The 19,305-nt window shown below is 38.0% G+C and overlaps 1 protein-coding gene across 1 annotated transcript in view; it reads right to left on the minus strand.

Moving 5' to 3' along the window:
- The window catches only part of DNAH11 (dynein axonemal heavy chain 11), a 370,125-nt gene that overhangs the window by 262,255 nt on the left and 88,565 nt on the right, over positions 1 to 19,305 (minus strand). Inside the window, exons 26-28 of the mRNA XM_038004732.2 lie at positions 16,942 to 17,166; positions 14,903 to 14,994; positions 13,584 to 13,710 (exon numbers count right to left, since the gene is read on the minus strand). Coding sequence (XP_037860660.2) covers positions 13,584 to 13,710; positions 14,903 to 14,994; positions 16,942 to 17,166 — 444 coding nt within the window. The remainder of the gene's footprint in view (positions 1 to 13,583; positions 13,711 to 14,902; positions 14,995 to 16,941; positions 17,167 to 19,305) is intronic.

Below are 19,305 nucleotides of genomic sequence, written 5' to 3' on the forward strand. Positions count from 1 at the left end.
TAGTATCAAAGAAAATCACAGCAAGAAGTCCTCTGAGTTTAAAATAGATGAGTTTTTGAGACTCTCGCTTACTTTAAACACAGATAGAGTGGTAGCTGCCTGATCACAGCTTGGGTTCTGTTTTCCTCCATCCCTGTACATTACCCAGAGGATATTAATATAGAGAAAGTCTCCAATAATCTCATAAATCACTCTCACAGCTGAAGTGGCCAGGAAGTACACAGATGTTGAATGGCTTCTACTGTGTAATGGGCCTAGATAATACTCAACTGAAAAGCCTTCGGATAAATGAGACTTCAGCCATCAGACACCCTCACACATTATTGCTTGGGTGAGAAAATAATTTCGAGAACTTCTAGCTCTGTAGTAACTCAATGACCAGGAAGCACAAACCTTAGGCAGAGTTTTCCTATTTCTTATATATGGCATAGTTGAAGTTAGATGTTTTCATATTGTCTTCTATTTAAACTTTCTGAGGGAACAAGACTATTTTTTTTAACTGGTGTGGACCCTGTTGCCCTCAGATTTGTTCTATTTTTAATGAGATCTCTTTGTATTTGTTAACCCAAAATTAAAATTCCTTCTTCCCAGTGAGCTGTTTGGAAAGGCCTTTCATTTTACAACTTAAAAGAATAAATTAGGCTGGGTGCTGTGGCACATACCTGTAATCCCAGCACTTTGGGAGGCCAAGGCGTGTTTATCACCTGAGGTCAGGAGTTCAAGACCAGCCTGACCAACACAGTGAAACCCCGTTCCTGCTACAAATACAAAATTATCCGGGCATGGTGGCGCATGCCTGTAATACCAGCTACTTGGGAGGCTGAGGCAGGAGAATCACTTGAACCCAGGAGGCAGAGGTTGCAGTGAGCTGAGAAGGCACCACTGCACTCCAGCCTAAGCAACAACAGCAAAACTCCATCTCAAAATAAATAAATAAATAAATAATACTTCGTAGGCCCCTCTTTTGATAGAGAAAGGATATGAGCACTTCAAATCATTTTTTATAAAGAACCAATAACTCATCATGTATTTTAAGTAGGTTTCTAAAAGATTAGTGCAAAAATTGAATACACTTAGTCCTGGCTTTGCAGAATAGTACAAAATCATAAAAATGACCACACCGGCTGAAATCACATTATGCAATCTGAATGATCAATGGGAGAAACCTATGATGGGACAACAACCTTTACAAATTTTTGTCAAAACATATAAAGCTTCTCACTGTTTGTTATAAACATACAGGGTGATCAAAAAAATCCTTCAACTAATATTTTGTCGACTGCATTTTAAAACACTAAACAGTTTTCTCTGCAGAAAACTTAAGTTATTTGAATAGCACTTGCCTCCTTCTCATCTTACTACTTAAGGTCCAGAACAAGCATCTTTTCTCTGCCTTGACAAACTCATACTCCCCTTGAATTTGTATCCTGCCATCAACATTTTATCTTTCAAGCATTCAATGTCATGAAGTTTCTTGTAAATCTCTTTAAGGTGAAGTCAGTTTTTGTTGTTTGGGGGGGTTTGTTTTATTTAATGTGTTTGTTTTTGCTGGCATCATTTTCTCTGGTACATTTTCATCCTTTGTGTCAAAACCACTGTTGTCATTCATGTTCCCAAGTTTATCTTCACTAAGTTCCCCTGGCTGCATATCACTCTCTCCAGTGGTGTTCGGTTGTCACTGCCCATCATCTCTCTCTTCTGTGACTCCCATCTATGTTCAATTCCATTTCTGCTTCTAGCATTATCAATTTTCATTTCTTTGCTATACTTCCAACTTTGTTACTATTTCCTTCTGTCCATTAACTAATGAAAAATGTCATGTAGGTTCATCATAGAACTAACTACAAGCTTAGCTGCCTGTGTGTGGAGTAAAAGCAGCACAGTGGCTGATCACTGACAGAATTAGAAAGATGTGACATGACTGTCACTGATCATGATGCACATCTGTTACTTAGGCAGTGATTTTTGTGGGCTGAAGAGTTAGTAATCAAGTATGTGCTTTATGCAATCACTCAGAGTTAATATACCATAGTATCTGAAATGTGAACCGTGTTGTCAGGCACTAGCGTTATTTAATCAAACCTTAGTAACTGAAATTCATAAATATCAGAACTGTGCACAGGGAGAACCTCTTATGAAATAAAAGAATTTACATTTATCTAATTGTAAGTAAACTGAAAATACTTAATCACTAGGTAATTTTATAATTTAAAATGCATACCAGTACAGTGATCAGTTGATCTACGTTCATGACTTACAGCTACTGTTCACTTAGAAAACAAAGGGAAAAAAGATGAAATTACAACAGCTTACAATTATATTCTCAAACCTTAATGCTTGCTTTCTGCCTATATCTAAGTTCGTATTTGCCCTATCTACCTAAAGATGCAGCTGCTGCTTATAAATGGGATAAAATATACACCAAGTCTAGTGCCACTCCTGGCCCGGTGAGCACCTCAGGACTCATTCATATGTCTTAACTGATTTATTCATAATGACAATACTCACAATAATAATATTTGTAACAATATAAATCACGACCCAAATATGGGCAACCCTGGTCTTTTGTGGATGATATCTCTAGAATGAGATAAAGTGAGTCCATGATTTTTACTTGTGTAAAAACTTAAGTCAATGTGTCAAAATAGTAAATGGTTGCGTGTGTGTGTGTGTGTGTGTGTGTGTTTTAAATAACAGTTTTGGGCCAGGTGCGGTGGCTCACGCCTATAATCCCAGCACTTTGGGAGGCAGAGGCAGGTGGATCACCTGAGGTCAGGAGTTTGAGACCAGCCTGGCCAATATGGTGAAACCCCATCTCTACTAAAAATACAAAAATTTGCTGGGTGTTGTGGCGTGCACCTACTCTGGAGGCTGAGGCAGGAGAGTCGCTTGAACCCGGGAGGCAGAGGTCGCAGTGAGCTGAGATTGCACCACTGCACTCCAGCCTGGGCGACAAGAATGAAACTCCATCTTCAGAGAAAAAAAAAATAATAATAATAATAATAAAATTAAATAACAGTTTTGGTCATGGTACAGGGAAATAGGCATGCAATATGGTTAAGAGACTAAATCTAAAAAAAAAAAAAAAAAGCCTTCTAGAAACTAGTTAAATCAGTATGGCACATTCATAAAAATGAAATCTCTTATAGCTACAAAACATCAAATTATAGAGGAATATTACAATTTTGATTAAGTATATATGTTATAACTCACAAACACAGACACATTTAAAAAACTATGATCACTCAAAAATAGCAATTAGTATATTAATCTCATTTTTAATGTATTTCTATATTTTTCAAACTTTCAATAATGAACATCCAATTACTTACATAATTCAGATTTGCTTTTACCAAAAATAAAATCACAGTATAATATTTTGTAATTTGATTTTTCACTTACTACTGTAACTTAAACATATCCATGTATCATCAGTGCATATAGGATTGATTTTGTGTTTCTTTCATAAAATGTTTACATGTATGAATTATATAATTTTGTATAAATGTGTTCACAACACAAATGCTGGCTTTTTAAAATAAACTTTTGGAAATTGGAATACATATGCAGAAAAACGGGAAAATATCATGTGTGTACAACTTAATAAATTTTAACAAAGCAAGCACAACTCTTGTGATTACCACAAGATTAAGGAATAGAATAGTGGCTGGGCATGGTGGCTCATGCCTATAATCCCAGCACTTTGGGATTACAGGCCAATGCAGTCAGATCATCTGAGGCCAGGAGTTTGAGACCAGCCTGGTCAACATGGCAAAACCCTGTCTCTACTAAAAATACAAAAATTAGCTGGCCGTGGTGGTGCACACCTATAATCCCAGCTACTCAGGTGGCTGAGGCATGAGAATTGCTTGAACCAAGGAGGTGGAGTTTGCAGTGAGTTGAGATTGCACTATTGCACTCCAGCACTCCAGCCTGGGTGACAGAGTGAGGCTCTGTCTCCAGAAAAAAAAAAAAAGAAAAAGAATAGGATACCAGCACCCATAAGACTCCTCATGATGCATGCCAGTTACTATTTCTCTAAAAGGGACATTATCTCTACAGAAGTGAATTCACATAGTATGCACTCTTTTGCATCTGCCTCCTATGGTTCAATATTATGTCACTTGAATTCATTCATGTTATTTGGTATAGCACTAGGTTTTTTTCATTTTTATTACTACATGGTATTCCACTGTATAAAGACAATACAATATATACACTATATTTAGCCATTCCACTGTTAAGGGACATTTAAATTGCTTCCCGTTTGGGACTATTATAAAAAAGCGGCTATGAAAATTCTTGTATACTTCTTTTGGTCCATCTATGTATGTATCTCTGCTGAATGTACACTGAGAAGGTGAACTGCTAGATAAAAATGTATGATATATTCCTATTTAGAAGATGCTGTTAAACAGTTTCCCTAAGTAGTTGTGTTAATTTATAATCCTGATGGCTAGATATGAACATTCTCATTACTCCACATCCTTTCCATTGTTTAGTGAGTTTTAATTTTAGCCTTTGGTGAGTTTGATCTTGATATCTCATTGTATTAGCAAGCATACGTGTTTTCTGAATCCCAAATCATATCAACAATTTAGGAAATATCCACGCAAATTAAAAAGAGAAGGGAAAATGAATACTAGGCAGAGTATTTCAGTCTAGTAAAGAGAAATACATTAACTTATGATGTTTTCACCAATCTTCCCAAACTCACTGATGTCAAAACAATGATATCAATGTATTCAAGAAGGGAAAAATAAAAGAAAATAAAAACTTGAATTAGTACTTGATTTTAATAAATTTTTTGCTTTGTTTTTAAATTCCAAGTAAAATATTTTAAATCAGTAGCACATAAAGTCTTTGATATTGATGACTATATATCCACATACACATATATAAATATGTAAACACATAACATATATTAATTAACCTTGCAGTATAACAAAATACCCCAAGATTTACTGGCTTCTTCATGAGCCACAATTCTGTGTGTTGGTTTTGGGTTGCCCCAGCTAGTCCAGCTGGGCTCTCCCACACATTTGTAGTCTGCTGGTGATCGATGGCTTCTCTCACATGTGTGATGGTTGCCTAGCTGGTAGCTTGGGTACGGGCATGTTCATCTCATTATCCAGCAGGCTAGTGTTGACTCATCCATGATGGGGTGATTACAGGTTTCCAAAGAGCAGCAAAAGGGCAAGTGCTGGTATACAAAAACTTTTCAAGCTTTTGCTAATGACACAGTGGCCAAAACAAGTGATATGGCAACCCAAATGGAGAATTAGTATCTAGCCTTGATAAATACTGCCACATCACATTGAAAGGGCATGGATACAGGAAAGCAAAGAATTTGTGGCCAATTTTACAATATTATATGTTATGTACTTTTACTGGTTCTTTATGCACTTTGTTTTGCCTGTTACTTAGAAGCCAAAGAGACAATACCTAATGCTTTCCCCATTTGGTATATAAGGATATTGAGGTTCAGAAACGTTAAGCAGTAACATTGCCAGTAATCAATAGGGCCAGTATTTAAACTTACATATATATTATTTCAATGTTCCTATTTTTTTGGTACCATTCCATCTTCTAGTGATTGGCTAATGCTCCAATTTTGTCTACTTCCATACAGTTGACATTTCAGTGTTCATAATTTTTTGGTATAGATCCAAATTTCCATCTAGTGTCATCTTCCTTTTGTTTGAAGAACTTCCTCTAACATTTCTTGTAGTGCCAGTCTGGTGGTGATGAAATCTTTGAGTTTTTGAATGTGTTAAAACATCTTTATTTTGCTATCATTTTTTAAAAAGGTATTTTTACTGGGTATAAAATTCTAGGGTTACAGGCGTTTTTTTCTTTCAGTACATTGAAATTGCTACTCCATTGTAGGCCATGCATGGTGGCTCACATCTGCAATCCCAGCACTTTGGGAGGCCAGGGCAGGTGGATCACAAGTTCAGGAGATGGAGACCATCCTGGCTAACACGGTGAAACCCTGTCTCTACTAAAAATACAAAAAAATTAGGTGTGGTGGTGGGTGCCTGCAGTCCAAGCTACTTGGGAGGCTGAGGCAGGAGAATGGTGTGAAACTGGGAGGTGTAGCTTGCAGTGAACTGAGATCAGGCCACTGCACTCCAGCCTGGGCAACAGAGCGAGACTCTGTCTCAAAAAAAAAAAAAAAAAAAAAAGAAAAGAAAAAAGAAATTGCTACTCCACTGTCTGCTCACTTGCATTGTTTCCAATGTGAAGTCTGTTGTCAGCCTTATGTTTGCTCACTTGTATAAAATTTGGTTTTATGGATGATTTTGAGAATTCCATATTGTTTTGACCAATTTGAGCAATTTGGTGTAGTTTTCTTCCTGTTTTTGTGTGTTTGGGCTCATTAAGTTTCAGGCAAGAAGGTAAATCCAGTTCCTTTCATCTTGGCCAGAAACAGAAAATATACCTCTTGTTGTGGTTTTAATTTGCATTTTTCCCCGATAACTTTTGAAGTTGAGCAACCATTCTTATGTTTACTAACCATTAGAATCTTTTTTTGTGAACTGTCTAAGGATTCTGCCCACTTTTATATTAGATTATGTGCCTTTGTTCTTTTGTAGGAATTCTTTATATATTCCATATATGAGTCTTTTGTTTGTATTGCAAACACCTTTTCCCACTTTGCAGCTTGCATTGTTATTCTCTTAACAGTATATTTTGATAAGCTAAAGTTTTAAAATTTTAACATAGTCAAATTTATCCAATATTTCCTTTGTAGTTAGGACTTTTGTGTCCAGCTTAAGATATTTTGCTTATTCCAAGATCATGAAGATATCCTTCCTCACACGTTGTATATTGTTTCATTGTTTTACTTGTCACATTTAGATCTACATCCATCTCGAACTGATTTTTAGATATGGTAGAGATCTAATTTTTAGATATCTGATTTAGATATCTGATTTTTAGATCTAGTAGATTTCTCCTCCCCCAACCCTGGCAAATTTCTATCCAATCCACCTTAGAGCCATTTATTATTATTGTTTGATTATCTGTATAATATCCTCCTTAACAGGGTCTGAGTTCCAGTTTTTATTTTATTTTCCTCCTTCTTTCAAGTTCCATGAGCCTCCTGAAACCTCTGATCAGCTTCTCATGCCGTTGGCCACATCTATGAATTATCAAATGTCTCAAGGAGAAAAGCAGCATCAAACATTAGGCAAATCTCTTTGTGCTTTCTTCTGCTGCTATCTTAGCCCCTGAAACACTAACTTCTTCAATGCTCTTTAAATGTTCTTCAGTGCATTTAAACAGATTTAGTTAAATATTTTAGCCACTTTTCTAGTTGTTCCCAAAAAGAACGGTACTCTGTTAAAAGCTAATTTGTTATAGCTGGAAGCTCTACCCACTGAGTTTAAGCTAGAACTGGACAACCTTCATCAAGTGGCATCAAAGCAAGGCTGAGACCAGAACAATTTCATATTCCATACAAGGGCCTAGAACTCCTTGCTGGCAGGACCCCACATTCACAACATTTAATTTTTGGATCTCATAACATTGAAGTGATATTTTACTTTAACCTCACATTATAATAACCCTAATGTTGTTGTATAACTTATACATTGGCCATGGAGAGAATTCCGAAGGGGCTACGACAGAATACAATGCAGTGGCAACACATATGTGAAATGAAGAAAAAATTGTGCATATTGTTATACAATTTGTGATTAACCACATATTTATGATTTTGAGAAGATAATCAAGGATAATCTCCATGGGATATATAATTTGACATTTATTTTGAAAGTAGATTCTCTATTTTCTTGTCATATACCTAAATACCTGAACCTCTAAGTGAATCAGGCTGCATTTTTATTAAGGTATCCATTTAAAATATTACACATTCCTAAGTCATGACAAGTAGAGTTGCTCTTATGCTGCACTTTCTGTGACAGACTACCCTTTCACGAGCAGCTTCTAATCCTTGCTCCTCAGCTGCAGGTACATAGAGCCAATGGCAAGATGGTCAAAACCACGACCCCTTTTCTGTGCCCTTTTGCTCCTTCTTTCTCATTCCTTCTTCAGCCCCAACTTAAACTCAGGAGCAACCGCTTCCTCCACTTTAGACACCTCATATCTTTCCAGCTTTCTAGTTCCTTTAGGAAAGTTAGAAGTTTTTTATTGATTTCATTTTAACTAAAATTCATTCTTGCATGCCCTCAACTTACCATGTACATTTTGAGTCCTTTTCCTATTAATTTTCTAAAGAAGAATCTCCTCCTGTCAGCAAAGGTTTTGGTATACTATGAATGATCATTGAGCTCCATCCTCTTGAAATTCATATGCTGAGACACTTTTACTCCATCAGGAAGATAACCAAATGGAAGCTCTGCATAAAAACATACTGTGCTTGTGGGAATGTGGGGTCTAGATATTTGCTCCTTTAAGATCCAATGGTGCTTTTCATCACCTAATATAAAGCTCATTTCTCACAAGCACCTTTTTGAATGCCAATATTTACAGTCTATTAGAGGTATCAGTTGAGTGCCATCTGTCTCATCACTGCAATTTAGGAGATTTCTCCAAAGACAAGTTGGCAGATTTCCTTGTGTGTAGACTGATGCAGATGCCCTTGAAGGGCATTTCTTCACGCAAACATTCAGCATTCCTGAGTGTATGTATCTTGTCATTTTAGAGAATGCATTGTGGCTTCAATTTGCACAGCTACAACCATCTAACAGCCACATTAAGTCATATTTTAAAAACGTGAAATTAATTTTAATGTATATTTAATCCAGTATATCCCAAAATATTATCATTCAACATGTGAGTAATATAAAAAGTGAGATCTTTTCCATTATTTTATTTGCGGCAAGTCTTTGAAACCAGGTATGTATTTTATATTTACAGCACAGCTCAATTTGGATTTTTCATCTATGAAAATGCTACACCTGTATTTTCATTTCATAGAATACGCAGGGGCAAAGGTAGATTCACACACCCAAGTTGTTTCAAACACACAATGTTTTCCGACAACTGAATCAAATATCAAGGTTTAGATTTAAATCAATTGCAATTCATTACAATAAAAAGTCAGTTCCTTAGCTGCCACATTTCAAGTGCTCAGTGGCCATGTAAGGGTCACAGCTACCCCATTAGAAGCACAAGTAGAGCCGATCACGTTGACAGCAAGTCTTTCTTTAGTATAAGCTCCATTGTGGGTTAGCTTCTCCAGACCTCACCTTCATGGAGAAGTTAAATGTTTCATAGACGAGAGAAAGAAAATGTGTAAACTGTTCTCAGACAAAAAGACCTTTCACATTAGGAATCAGTGGCTACAAGCACCTTGATTGCCCAAAGTTTTCAGTTATTTTAAGGTAGTATATAACAACCTGAAAGGATGCAAAGGGGTAAACTGATATTATTTTGTCTAACTTTAGCCACTGTACTAATTCAGTTAAAAAATACAAATTTTTTCTGAAAGGGGAAAAAAATACCAAAGAACGTTAATACTGAATCCCATAAGGATTCAGGTCAGTTGTCCATAACTATTGTACCATGTCAATGAATCGTGCAAATACACCTTTAAGTTTTATTTCTACAGTAACTACGAGAGAGTTTTACCACTGAAGTTAAGCAGCACCTGTATCCACCATCCTTTAGTTAACTGATAACCTTGGGAGGTCAGGCTGAATTTGGGGGGAAGAAAATTTTTAAAACTTGATGTTAACCAAACTTACCAAAACCTAATAATTACTGACAGCATTCTAGACACACCAATTTTATCCCTCTACCATTCCAACTCTTGTATCATAAACTGGGGGTTTCTGCTTACAGAATGCGGGTTGTAGTGGTTATCAGACCTCCCTGGCTGGTCTATTCAAGCTGATCACATTCCACAATTAACTACAGAAACTCTCACTTGGACCAACACTCTTAAATGGAGTGTGGGTGGGTAAAGGAGGGGGGGCTGGAAAATTCAAGTCATTCACAAGATGTCAAGATGAGTTATCTACCCACAAAGGGCGCCTTTTATGGGAAAATTGCATTGTTGCTCCACAAGCTGCAGTTGCCATGTTATCTCGGTCACACTACAGGGAGCACATTCAGGAATGTTAGCACACAAGGCATAGACGGAAAGACTAAGTCTGGTGGTCTGAAACTGATTCTAATATTGAAAAGAGGGTAAGAGAGTGTGGCAAGATCACACTATCTGGCGTTAACAGCCTGTAGCATTAACTATTCCATAGTTAGTGAGCAAGAATTAAGAATGCATGTTGAATTTGCAGAACCATTTCTTTCAGGGAAAGAAGCCGGCTATTACTCTAGATGACTCAAATGGCCCTTAGCTCCTTTTCAACATCCACTTTTGGATGGTTATTTGTACCACAAAGGCTGCTAAACACTTCTTCCAATAATAGACCTTTAGTAACAGTGTGATAGCATTTTATGTAAATTTTAATTGTTCAAAATTTAAGTAGTGTACACAAAAAGACCTCAATGAAATCACATTTTGAGCACAACTTGAAATACAAATTTTCTCAAAATTTCAAAATACACCAAAAATATATCTAACCACTTCAAATCTGTGTGTCAGAACTGTAAGCATGTTTATACTGTGGCCACAGGGCTAGATCCTATTAGCTGGCAAGAAGAAATACCCACCTCCCTTTGTTAGCGTGGTGGCATTTATCAGCACAGCTGTGAGGGAGTTTGGAGAGCTCCATGCTGTGATTTTAACATTCAGCTTCATCATAATTTCAAATGTTTCAAAAGCCTTATATAATCTAGTCATTCATTAAGGAGGGGTACTAGTACTGAGCAATGTACCTGGAATTCACGGATTTAGAACTCATGGCTAAAATGCTATGAATGTGGTAGGTGAGGACACATCCACAGTAAGTCACACTGATAAAGGAGAAGATAGCACTCTGTAAAATATGGAAGTCATGTTGTGAAAATTTTTTTAAAGGGTTTAAAAAACACATCATTGAAATCTGAAAAATAAACCGGCATCAGGGATGCAGAGACTGTGAGTCAATACGTAGTTTAGCTAAGGCACGAAGGATTTTTTGAGGATTTAAAAGGAGGGTGAACAGAGTTGGTGACAAGAATTCATTGAGAGATCGTTTCCTCTAGCACAGAGTAGGACATCAATTAAGGACAAAAAGGTAGTGAGTATGTGCACATTCTGAAGGTAACGGATGTAGGTTAGGACAGTTAGTCGCTCCAGGGTTTGGTAAGACACATCTCAATACCCCACCCTCCTCTACCTCCATGCACGCCCTCTACAGAAAGTACCATAGGGAGGAAGAGGGCAAAGGAGGCCATCTGCACAGTGTGAGTTATCAGCCACGATGGGGAGGCCATGGCATCTCCCTCCCCTTTTGTGGGTAAGATAGAAGACTGGGTCCCCCAACCTCCACTCTAAGGTCAAGCAAGAGGAATAGGAGAATCTATCATAAAAACTCTGGGTACCAGTAGGAAGTGAATCTTTGATGTGCCCCTTGTTTGGACACCTACCTAGGTAGAAAAGGAGAAGGAAGATGGAACCAGGTGGCTGGTTACACTGCCAGGAGCAAGAACTGGAAGGATTAAAGTGGGGGTGGCTCTGGCATATACATCCCTGGGGAGGTTCCCTTTGTCCAGAGGACCTGCACACATGTTCCACCAGAAACCCAGCATGTGGATCCTTGCTGTTAAGGGTGAAGATGGACAGTCACTGCTGGCGAGGGAAGCAGGAGAAGTCATTAAGAAAGGGCAACAACAGACAGATCACACCCCTAAACCCCTCTCCATGATAAATGGGCAGAGACGGGGGAGGAAAGGGCCAAAGTCTCCCTCTCAACCCCAAGTTATTAAATGAAAGCTTAGCCTTGACATGGAGTGAGATGGAAATTTCCAACTAGAATATGATGAGTTGCTTTTGGTTTATTTTTTAAGTTTTTAATAAGAAAGGAAGACCAGGAAATTACAATACCTGCCCGAGATATTATAAAGGGGTCTGCTACGGGTGCAAAGAGATTCAGAAGGGCACATGTGAGATTAGTAATTGCAGAAAGATAAAACTGTTTCATGACTGTTATTCCATGGAATTAATATTATTCAATAAACCAGTCACATTGGTGTTTGTTGTGTTTAAATAATATGATTAAAAGAAAAAGAACGCTTACCTATTTACAGATTTATGTACCTCTCTGCTAACTTACTTATTGAAAATTCATTTGGCATTGTAAGCATGTCAGATTTGAAAAGTATTCAGAAACATGTACTTTAATGAAATATAATACCTGCTACCCTCATATAGTCACCCTGGGCAGAGGGTTCAGCTGCTGGTCATGAGGATACCCTCAGGGGCTTATGGAAGCATAGTGTAGTTACAACTATTATGTTTCAAAATAATTTTTTAAAAGACATCTAACTGTGTGCTAATAAGTATGTAAAAGACGGATATAGTAGATTCATAGTCAGTTTAATCACAGAGATTTTATTTGCAAAGCCATCTGGAAATTAGCATGAATATACAAAACAATACTACCTGAGTGGTGACCCTGAACACGTTGCCCAAACTGTCCAACAATTCTGTTACTAATAGCACAACTGCACTTATATTACCAACAACAAGAATAGCCAACCAATTGAATTTAGGTTCAAAGTTAAATGACGAAGAGAGAAATCATTAAGATAAATACTGCGCCCAAAGAACAGCAAAATTCAGGGAACTGCAGTGTGAAGAGACACACATTCCAAAGAAAATGGCATAAAAAATATCTAGAGAAAAGTTTTTCCAAGGAAAAAAAACTGGAGAAAACTCCACAATTATATAGCACAAGCTTGAGTTTCAAAATAATCTGTAATACACAGTCAATTCTAGGAGCGCCCAGCTACGTCAGCCACAACAACTGTAAGATCTTAGTGAATAGGAAAGATTGAGTAGGTCTAAATGAAAGACAACATTCTCTTAAAGTTTATAGGAAGTAGTGCTTTGGAATTTGTACAAAGTTTGTCTCTGATCTGAGCTCCCAGATTACACATGATAATATCTGTTTTGATTTGCTTTAAATATTGACATGGGAATCAGCAAAAAAGTGATGCACTATTTTTGCACAGATCGGGGAAAATTCGAGGGTTAATTCAGGATGATCCTGAAATTACACAAATCTAACTTGGACAGCACTGAAGATTAGCCCAATGTCGTAATTATGAAGGTGACTCTGGAGGGAGGAGTAAGAAGGTACCAGCCATGATCTCTTTCCAAGTGACCCTTTCTCCCCTAGGAAAGCTGCTAACCAGGCAATGGATGCCCCAGCTCTTGTCCCAGAATTCTGGGGGTTTTGGCGATAGTGTTTCTTTCCATCAACTTCTTTCAGCACTGTAAGCCTTACACATTTAATATCGTTCCTCTTTACTGAGCACCAGACAGTTATTCTTCCTACTCCCTTTTGCACAGCCTCTCACATCCCTCTGATCCTGCATTACAAATTTTAACTGCAGATTTTCTAGTTCCTGGCCCACGTGACATGACAGGTAGCATCTGACAATGATAGAGACACTATGACTTTCCTCTGCTAACACAGTATAATACGAGACTTTCAAAGAAATATTACCTGTTTAGGCTGAGCTCCTTTTGAGAGAATATCAAGTAAATCACCAGAAGAGATGAAATAGAAGCGAGGAAAGGCTATGCGCTTGGTTTCCAAGTATTCAGTGAGAGCTTTTTCACAAAGAGAAAGCCTATATGAATGAAAAATCTTTTTAAGCATATCTTGTCCATTCAGTCATTAAAACTTCAGCAAAACAAAACTCAAATCCTGTCCATTCATTACAGTAAACTTACTGTTTAACAGGTAGCTTACTTCCTTCTTTTTGACACCATCATCTATCTTGCTTATGACTAATATACAAGTTATGCCAAGTAGAAGAGGACTATGCCAAATACACACACACACACACACACGCACGCGCACACACACACACCCCATTAGTTGTGGCTAAATATGAATTAGACTTAGGATTACGTTATTCATTGCTTTTCTGAATGACACTCCTAAGCAGCAGTGGAGAAGACCAGGTTGCCATCCTTCAACCTGAGAGCAAAATGCACTAGTAAGATGTAATTGGTTTACAGTCTTCTTTTCCCCCACTGGATGTCTACAAAACACAAGTGACTTCCCTCCTGTCAGGTATTCAGAGGAGTCATAAGATCCAGAATTGGTTCCACTTTATTGCCCTCAGCAGAGCAGAAATGACCCAGAGGCAGAGCCCCGAAGCCCCAAAGAGCATCACTCAACTGAAATAATTAACTTTGCCCTTTTCATTACCAAAAAAACTTTCAGACTCTAAAACTGCTTTGTTTATGTAATATAAAATTTTATCTAGGTCTTTCCTTACCTTGCAATAAAAAAAGGATCGCAGTTCCACAACCCATCATTTTAGTAGCAGATCTGACCATTTTTAATCAAAAGCCAGAATTAAATGTGAAAATTATTTTACAAATGGCCCTTGGGACCATGATTTCAAAAGTGCTACTGTGCTGCCTCAGGATAATTTCTAATCAAATGAAACGGTACAGAAATTAAAGGACTACATCAACAGAGTGCAATCCCAGTTCCTGGCACCAGTAGGTGCTCAATCAATATTTACAGGATAGTTTGATGAAAGAATTGATCAATCAACCATGTCAATTCTCTTGATAAGAAGATATATTAGCATAATACTCCTTTCAGAAAACAAATATTTTTGGATTTACATTAACTTACTATATGTATGTTCCATGTACAAGACAACTAGACAATTATAAGCAAAATTACAAAATAATTTACAAGAGGTTGCACCTCCATAACACAGTATTAAACACTATTAGGTATGTGAAAGAGACTTCATAAAATTACAGTAAATTGATCATCTTCGATAGCTTTATTCTTACCTGGACTGTAAATCTTTAAGTTTTTCATAGAGATTAGGTCTGCATGTTGCTTCTAACACATTTTCTACTTTGGCTGTCTTGAACATTAACTCCTGTATGAAAGTGCAATACGGAGCCGTGGATATTAGAACAATCTTTTCTAAACTTTTAAACGTTTCGAGAATTAAAAAATGAAGAACAAAGAATGAAGAGGCAAGGTTAAAGATACTTCTAAGAATGTCTGATACCACATCTGTTTACTTTTGCTTTTCAACTCTTAGATGAAGATCAAAAGCATGTATAAGCACACCGTTTTTATCAAAATAAATGTGAGAAACTCTGTCACCACTTTAGGCCCACACAGAATTTTTCTCTTCTAAATCAAACGAAACAGAATAAAGAAAGGCAAAAGGAGAAAGGGAACGGAGAATGGGAAGAGGAAAGAGAAGAGAAAGGGAGACAGGTAGGAGCAGTGTGGGGGAGGAGAGGGAGAGGAAAAGGGAGAAAGGGAGAGGAAAAGGGAGAAAGGGAGAGGAAAAGGGAGAAAGGGAGAGGAAAAGGGAGAAAGGGAGAGGAAAAGGGAGAAAGGGAGAGAAAAAGGGAGAAAGGGAGAGAAAAAGGGAGAAAGGGGGAGAAAGAGAGAGGGAGAAAGAGAGAGAGAGAACACGAGAGCACCCAGAATCTTAAAAAGCACACCTACATATAAAAATGAGAGAGACCTAAACAATCTATTTTTCTTCCTCAAAAGTGAAATGAATTAAAATTTATCTGTGACTTCTACTTTAGGTAGAAAGAAAAAACATTTAATCTCAATTTTTATGAGAAAGAAATAGTCATTATCCTTTGCTAGAAATCTCTCCAATCAATTATCATTATGTGCACCATGCCACGTGCTTTCTATGGCTTTTACAGAAGAGAAAAACCGACACTAGTAGTATTACTTTCTACCTGTTGTCTTTTCTCAGTCTTTCACCTCTGAGGATGAATCTGTTTACCTTTATTACCACAAGGGTCGGCAATCTATGGTACCTGGGACAAATATGGCCTGATGTTTGTTTTGCATGACCTAGAAGCTAAAAATGGTTTTTACATTTATTTTGGAGATAGGGTCTCATTCTGTCACCTGGGCTAGAGTGCAGTGCTGCAGTCATAGCTCACTGTAACCTCAAACTACCTTGGCTCAAGTGATCCTCCCACCTCAGCCTCCTGAGTAGCTAGACAAGCGTGGGCCACCTTGCCCAGCTAATTATTACAAAGGTTTTAGTAGAGAAGGGGTCTCACTATATTGTCTAGACTTGTCTCGAACTCCTAGCCTCAAGTCATCCTCCTACCTTGGACTCCCAAAAGGCTAGGATTATAGGTGTGAGCCACCAAGCCTAGCCTACATTTTTAAATCACTGAAAAAAATAACCGGCCGGGTGCAGTGGCTCACTCCTGTAACCCCAGCACTTTGGGATGCCAAGGTGGGCGGATCACAAGGTCAGGAGTTCGAGACCAGCCTGGCCAATATGGTGAAACCCCGCCTCTACTAAAAACACAAAAATTAGCCAGAAGTGGTGGCGGACGCCTGTAGTCCCAGCTACTCAGGAGGCTGAGGCAGGAGAATCGCTTGAACCAGGGAGGCAGAGGTTGTAGTGAGCTGAGATTGGGCCATTGCACTCCAGCCTGGGAGACAGAGCAAGACTCTGCCTCAAAATAAACAAATAAATAAATAAATAAAAATAAAAATAAAAAACAGTATATTTTGGGACACATGAAAACTATGCGAAATTCAAATTTCAGTGTCTACATGTAAAGCTTTATTGGCATACAATCATATCCATTTGTTTATATATTACCCATGTCTTCTTTCATGTTATAATAGCAGCATTCAGAAGGTGTTACAGAGGCTTCATGATCCACGCAGCCTGAAATATTTATTACCTGACCCTTTGCAGGAAAAGTATCCTGACTCCTGCTTACTCATGCAAAAATAGATTCATTTTTATAAATACGATGCTCCAAATCATGTTTCTTTACAAAACTTTGCTAGAATAGCATACAACCTGTCTTTGACAAACCTTAAATTCAGCATCCACCCCATCAAATCTTCTAGCATCTTTCACAAGCTGGATTCGAATATCTTCTGAACAGACAAAAATGCTTTCCAGGTGAGACCAAGTTCGCTGGACTTCCATCCAGGTGAAGATGACCGAGTCTGCTATGTTTAATTTATTTTGCCAGCTTAACACTTGCTCAATGAAATATTCTATATACTTGCTTTGAAGAAGAGTCTGCAACTGAACCTAAAATAAAGGCGAAGAATTTTAAATAGTAGCTAAATTTAGTAGAATGTGAGTGCTATGAGGGAGGCACTATATCTGTTTATTGCCGGATTCTTAGATGTAGCATGTACTATCTGGAACTGGCATTTAATAAGTTTTTGCTAAATGAGTGAATGAGTGAATTAATGGTAGTAAATATTCATATTAACATTTTTCCAAAAAGAAAAAAGATAAATATAAGCAGCTGTATCTCATATATCTTCCTCAAAAAGGCCCAGGATCTACTGCCACAAAAAAATTGTGTATCGGGGTTCAGCATTGGGAATTAAACTGTTTCTTTCATTGCTCTTCCCCTCATCCCTGCCTATTAGTCATGCCAAGATTGTGTAGGTATGTGTTTATTAATCTTAAAAAAATAGGCTGGGCGTGGTGGCTCACGCCTGTAATCCCAGCACTTTGGGAGGCTGAGGTGGGCGGATCACAAGGTCAGGAGACTGAGACCATCCTGGCTAACACGGTGAAATCCTGTCTCTACTGAAAATACAAAAAATTAGCTGGGCATGGTGGCGGGCGCCTGTAGTCCCAGCTACTCCGGAGGCTGAGGCAGGAGAATGAAGTGAACCCGGGAGGCGGAGCTTGCAGTGAGCTGAGATCAGGCCACTGCACTCCAGCCTGGGCGACAAAGCGAGACTTCGTCTCAAATAAATAAATAAAAAAATAAAATAAAATAAAACAAAACTGCCCCCCACCAGCCTGCTAGGCCCTCGAGCTTTCACTTTCCTCCCTTTTCAGTTACTGCTAAGCTCCACAGCTCTCCTATCACCAGTGCTTGTTTTTGTTTTTTGTTTTTTTTCAATTATTGGTTGCAGTTTTATTTTGAAAAGAATGCTATAATTAATGTGGTTTTTGTTTCTCATGTTTATATTAAAAGAAAAGCTAACAAATTAGATTTTAATTAAAATAAGTCTAGTACGTCTGAAACGCTTCTATCACAGAGCATTACATATCTGCCTAACTTAAATGTTTTAAGTCTGTCCTCATATGTCTTTTTTTCCCTTCCAATATTTATTTTGGGTTTGGGGGGCACATATGCAGGCTTGTTACACAGGTAAATTGCATGTTGTGGGGGTTTGGTGTACAGATGGTTTCATCAGCAACGTAATGAGCATAGTACCTGTCAGGTAGGTTTTTGATCCTCACCCTCCTCCTGCCCTCCACCCTCAAGTAGGCCCCAGTGTGTATCATTCCCTACTTTGTGTCCATGGGTACTCAATATTTAGCCCAGCAGCACTTGTTTTAATGCCATGCAGTCTAGCTAGTACTTCTCACCATTCTATGACATTGAAATCTCAGAAAGTCACTGAGTAGAATGACCTCTACTCCTCATTTTTCTCTACTCTAGGTATTTAACATTCTTGACTCCTCTTTGAGGGAAATCCCTTGACTTTTCTATGATATTACAGTATCCTGTTTCAACTATTTCTCTTACCACTCTCTTGCTGCCTCATTTTTGTCTTCTCCTCTTGTTCACCAAATTCAGCCTTTTCCAATGCTCTATCCTCAGCTGGCTTATCTCCTTTACTCTCTATCTAGTTCATCAAGTCTCAAATACTGACAGTGAACTCCCAGACACCAGTTCTTGGCTGAACCTCTGTGTTGAGCTGTGGTCTGGTTTCACCTTTGCATAAACGGCTCTCACACTGAATAAACCAATAACAACAGTGCCATCTCTCCAAACCAGTTTCTTTTCCTAAATATCTCACATCTAGTAATAATACTACTGTTATTTCCTCTGAATAGTTTGTCTCTTCCACATTTCTTCTCATGTCTGAAGAGACGCTAACACCTACGATTTTAGAATTCAAGACCATACAGCACGTGCTCAGACTATCTGTCCAGGCCTACCTTTTACTATCCCCATAAAGAAAATCTGTATTTCAAGGAAACTAGAGTCTTAACATTACCTTTGAACGCTAGAGACATCCTGTCATTCCAAGGTGCTACTAATATTGTCCTCATTGCCTAAACACCCTTTCCTGACTGTCATTTTTTGAAGAATAATAGACTGAATAATAGAGTATCCGTCAAGTCTCAGCATAAGCACCATCATCTTCTAAGGCCCTCCCTGGGTCTTTCACCCACCTTAATCACAAAGCCTCC

This window comes from Chlorocebus sabaeus, chromosome 21 (genome assembly GCF_047675955.1).
Source record: "Chlorocebus sabaeus isolate Y175 chromosome 21, mChlSab1.0.hap1, whole genome shotgun sequence".
NCBI classification, from domain to species: Eukaryota; Metazoa; Chordata; class Mammalia; order Primates; family Cercopithecidae; genus Chlorocebus; species Chlorocebus sabaeus.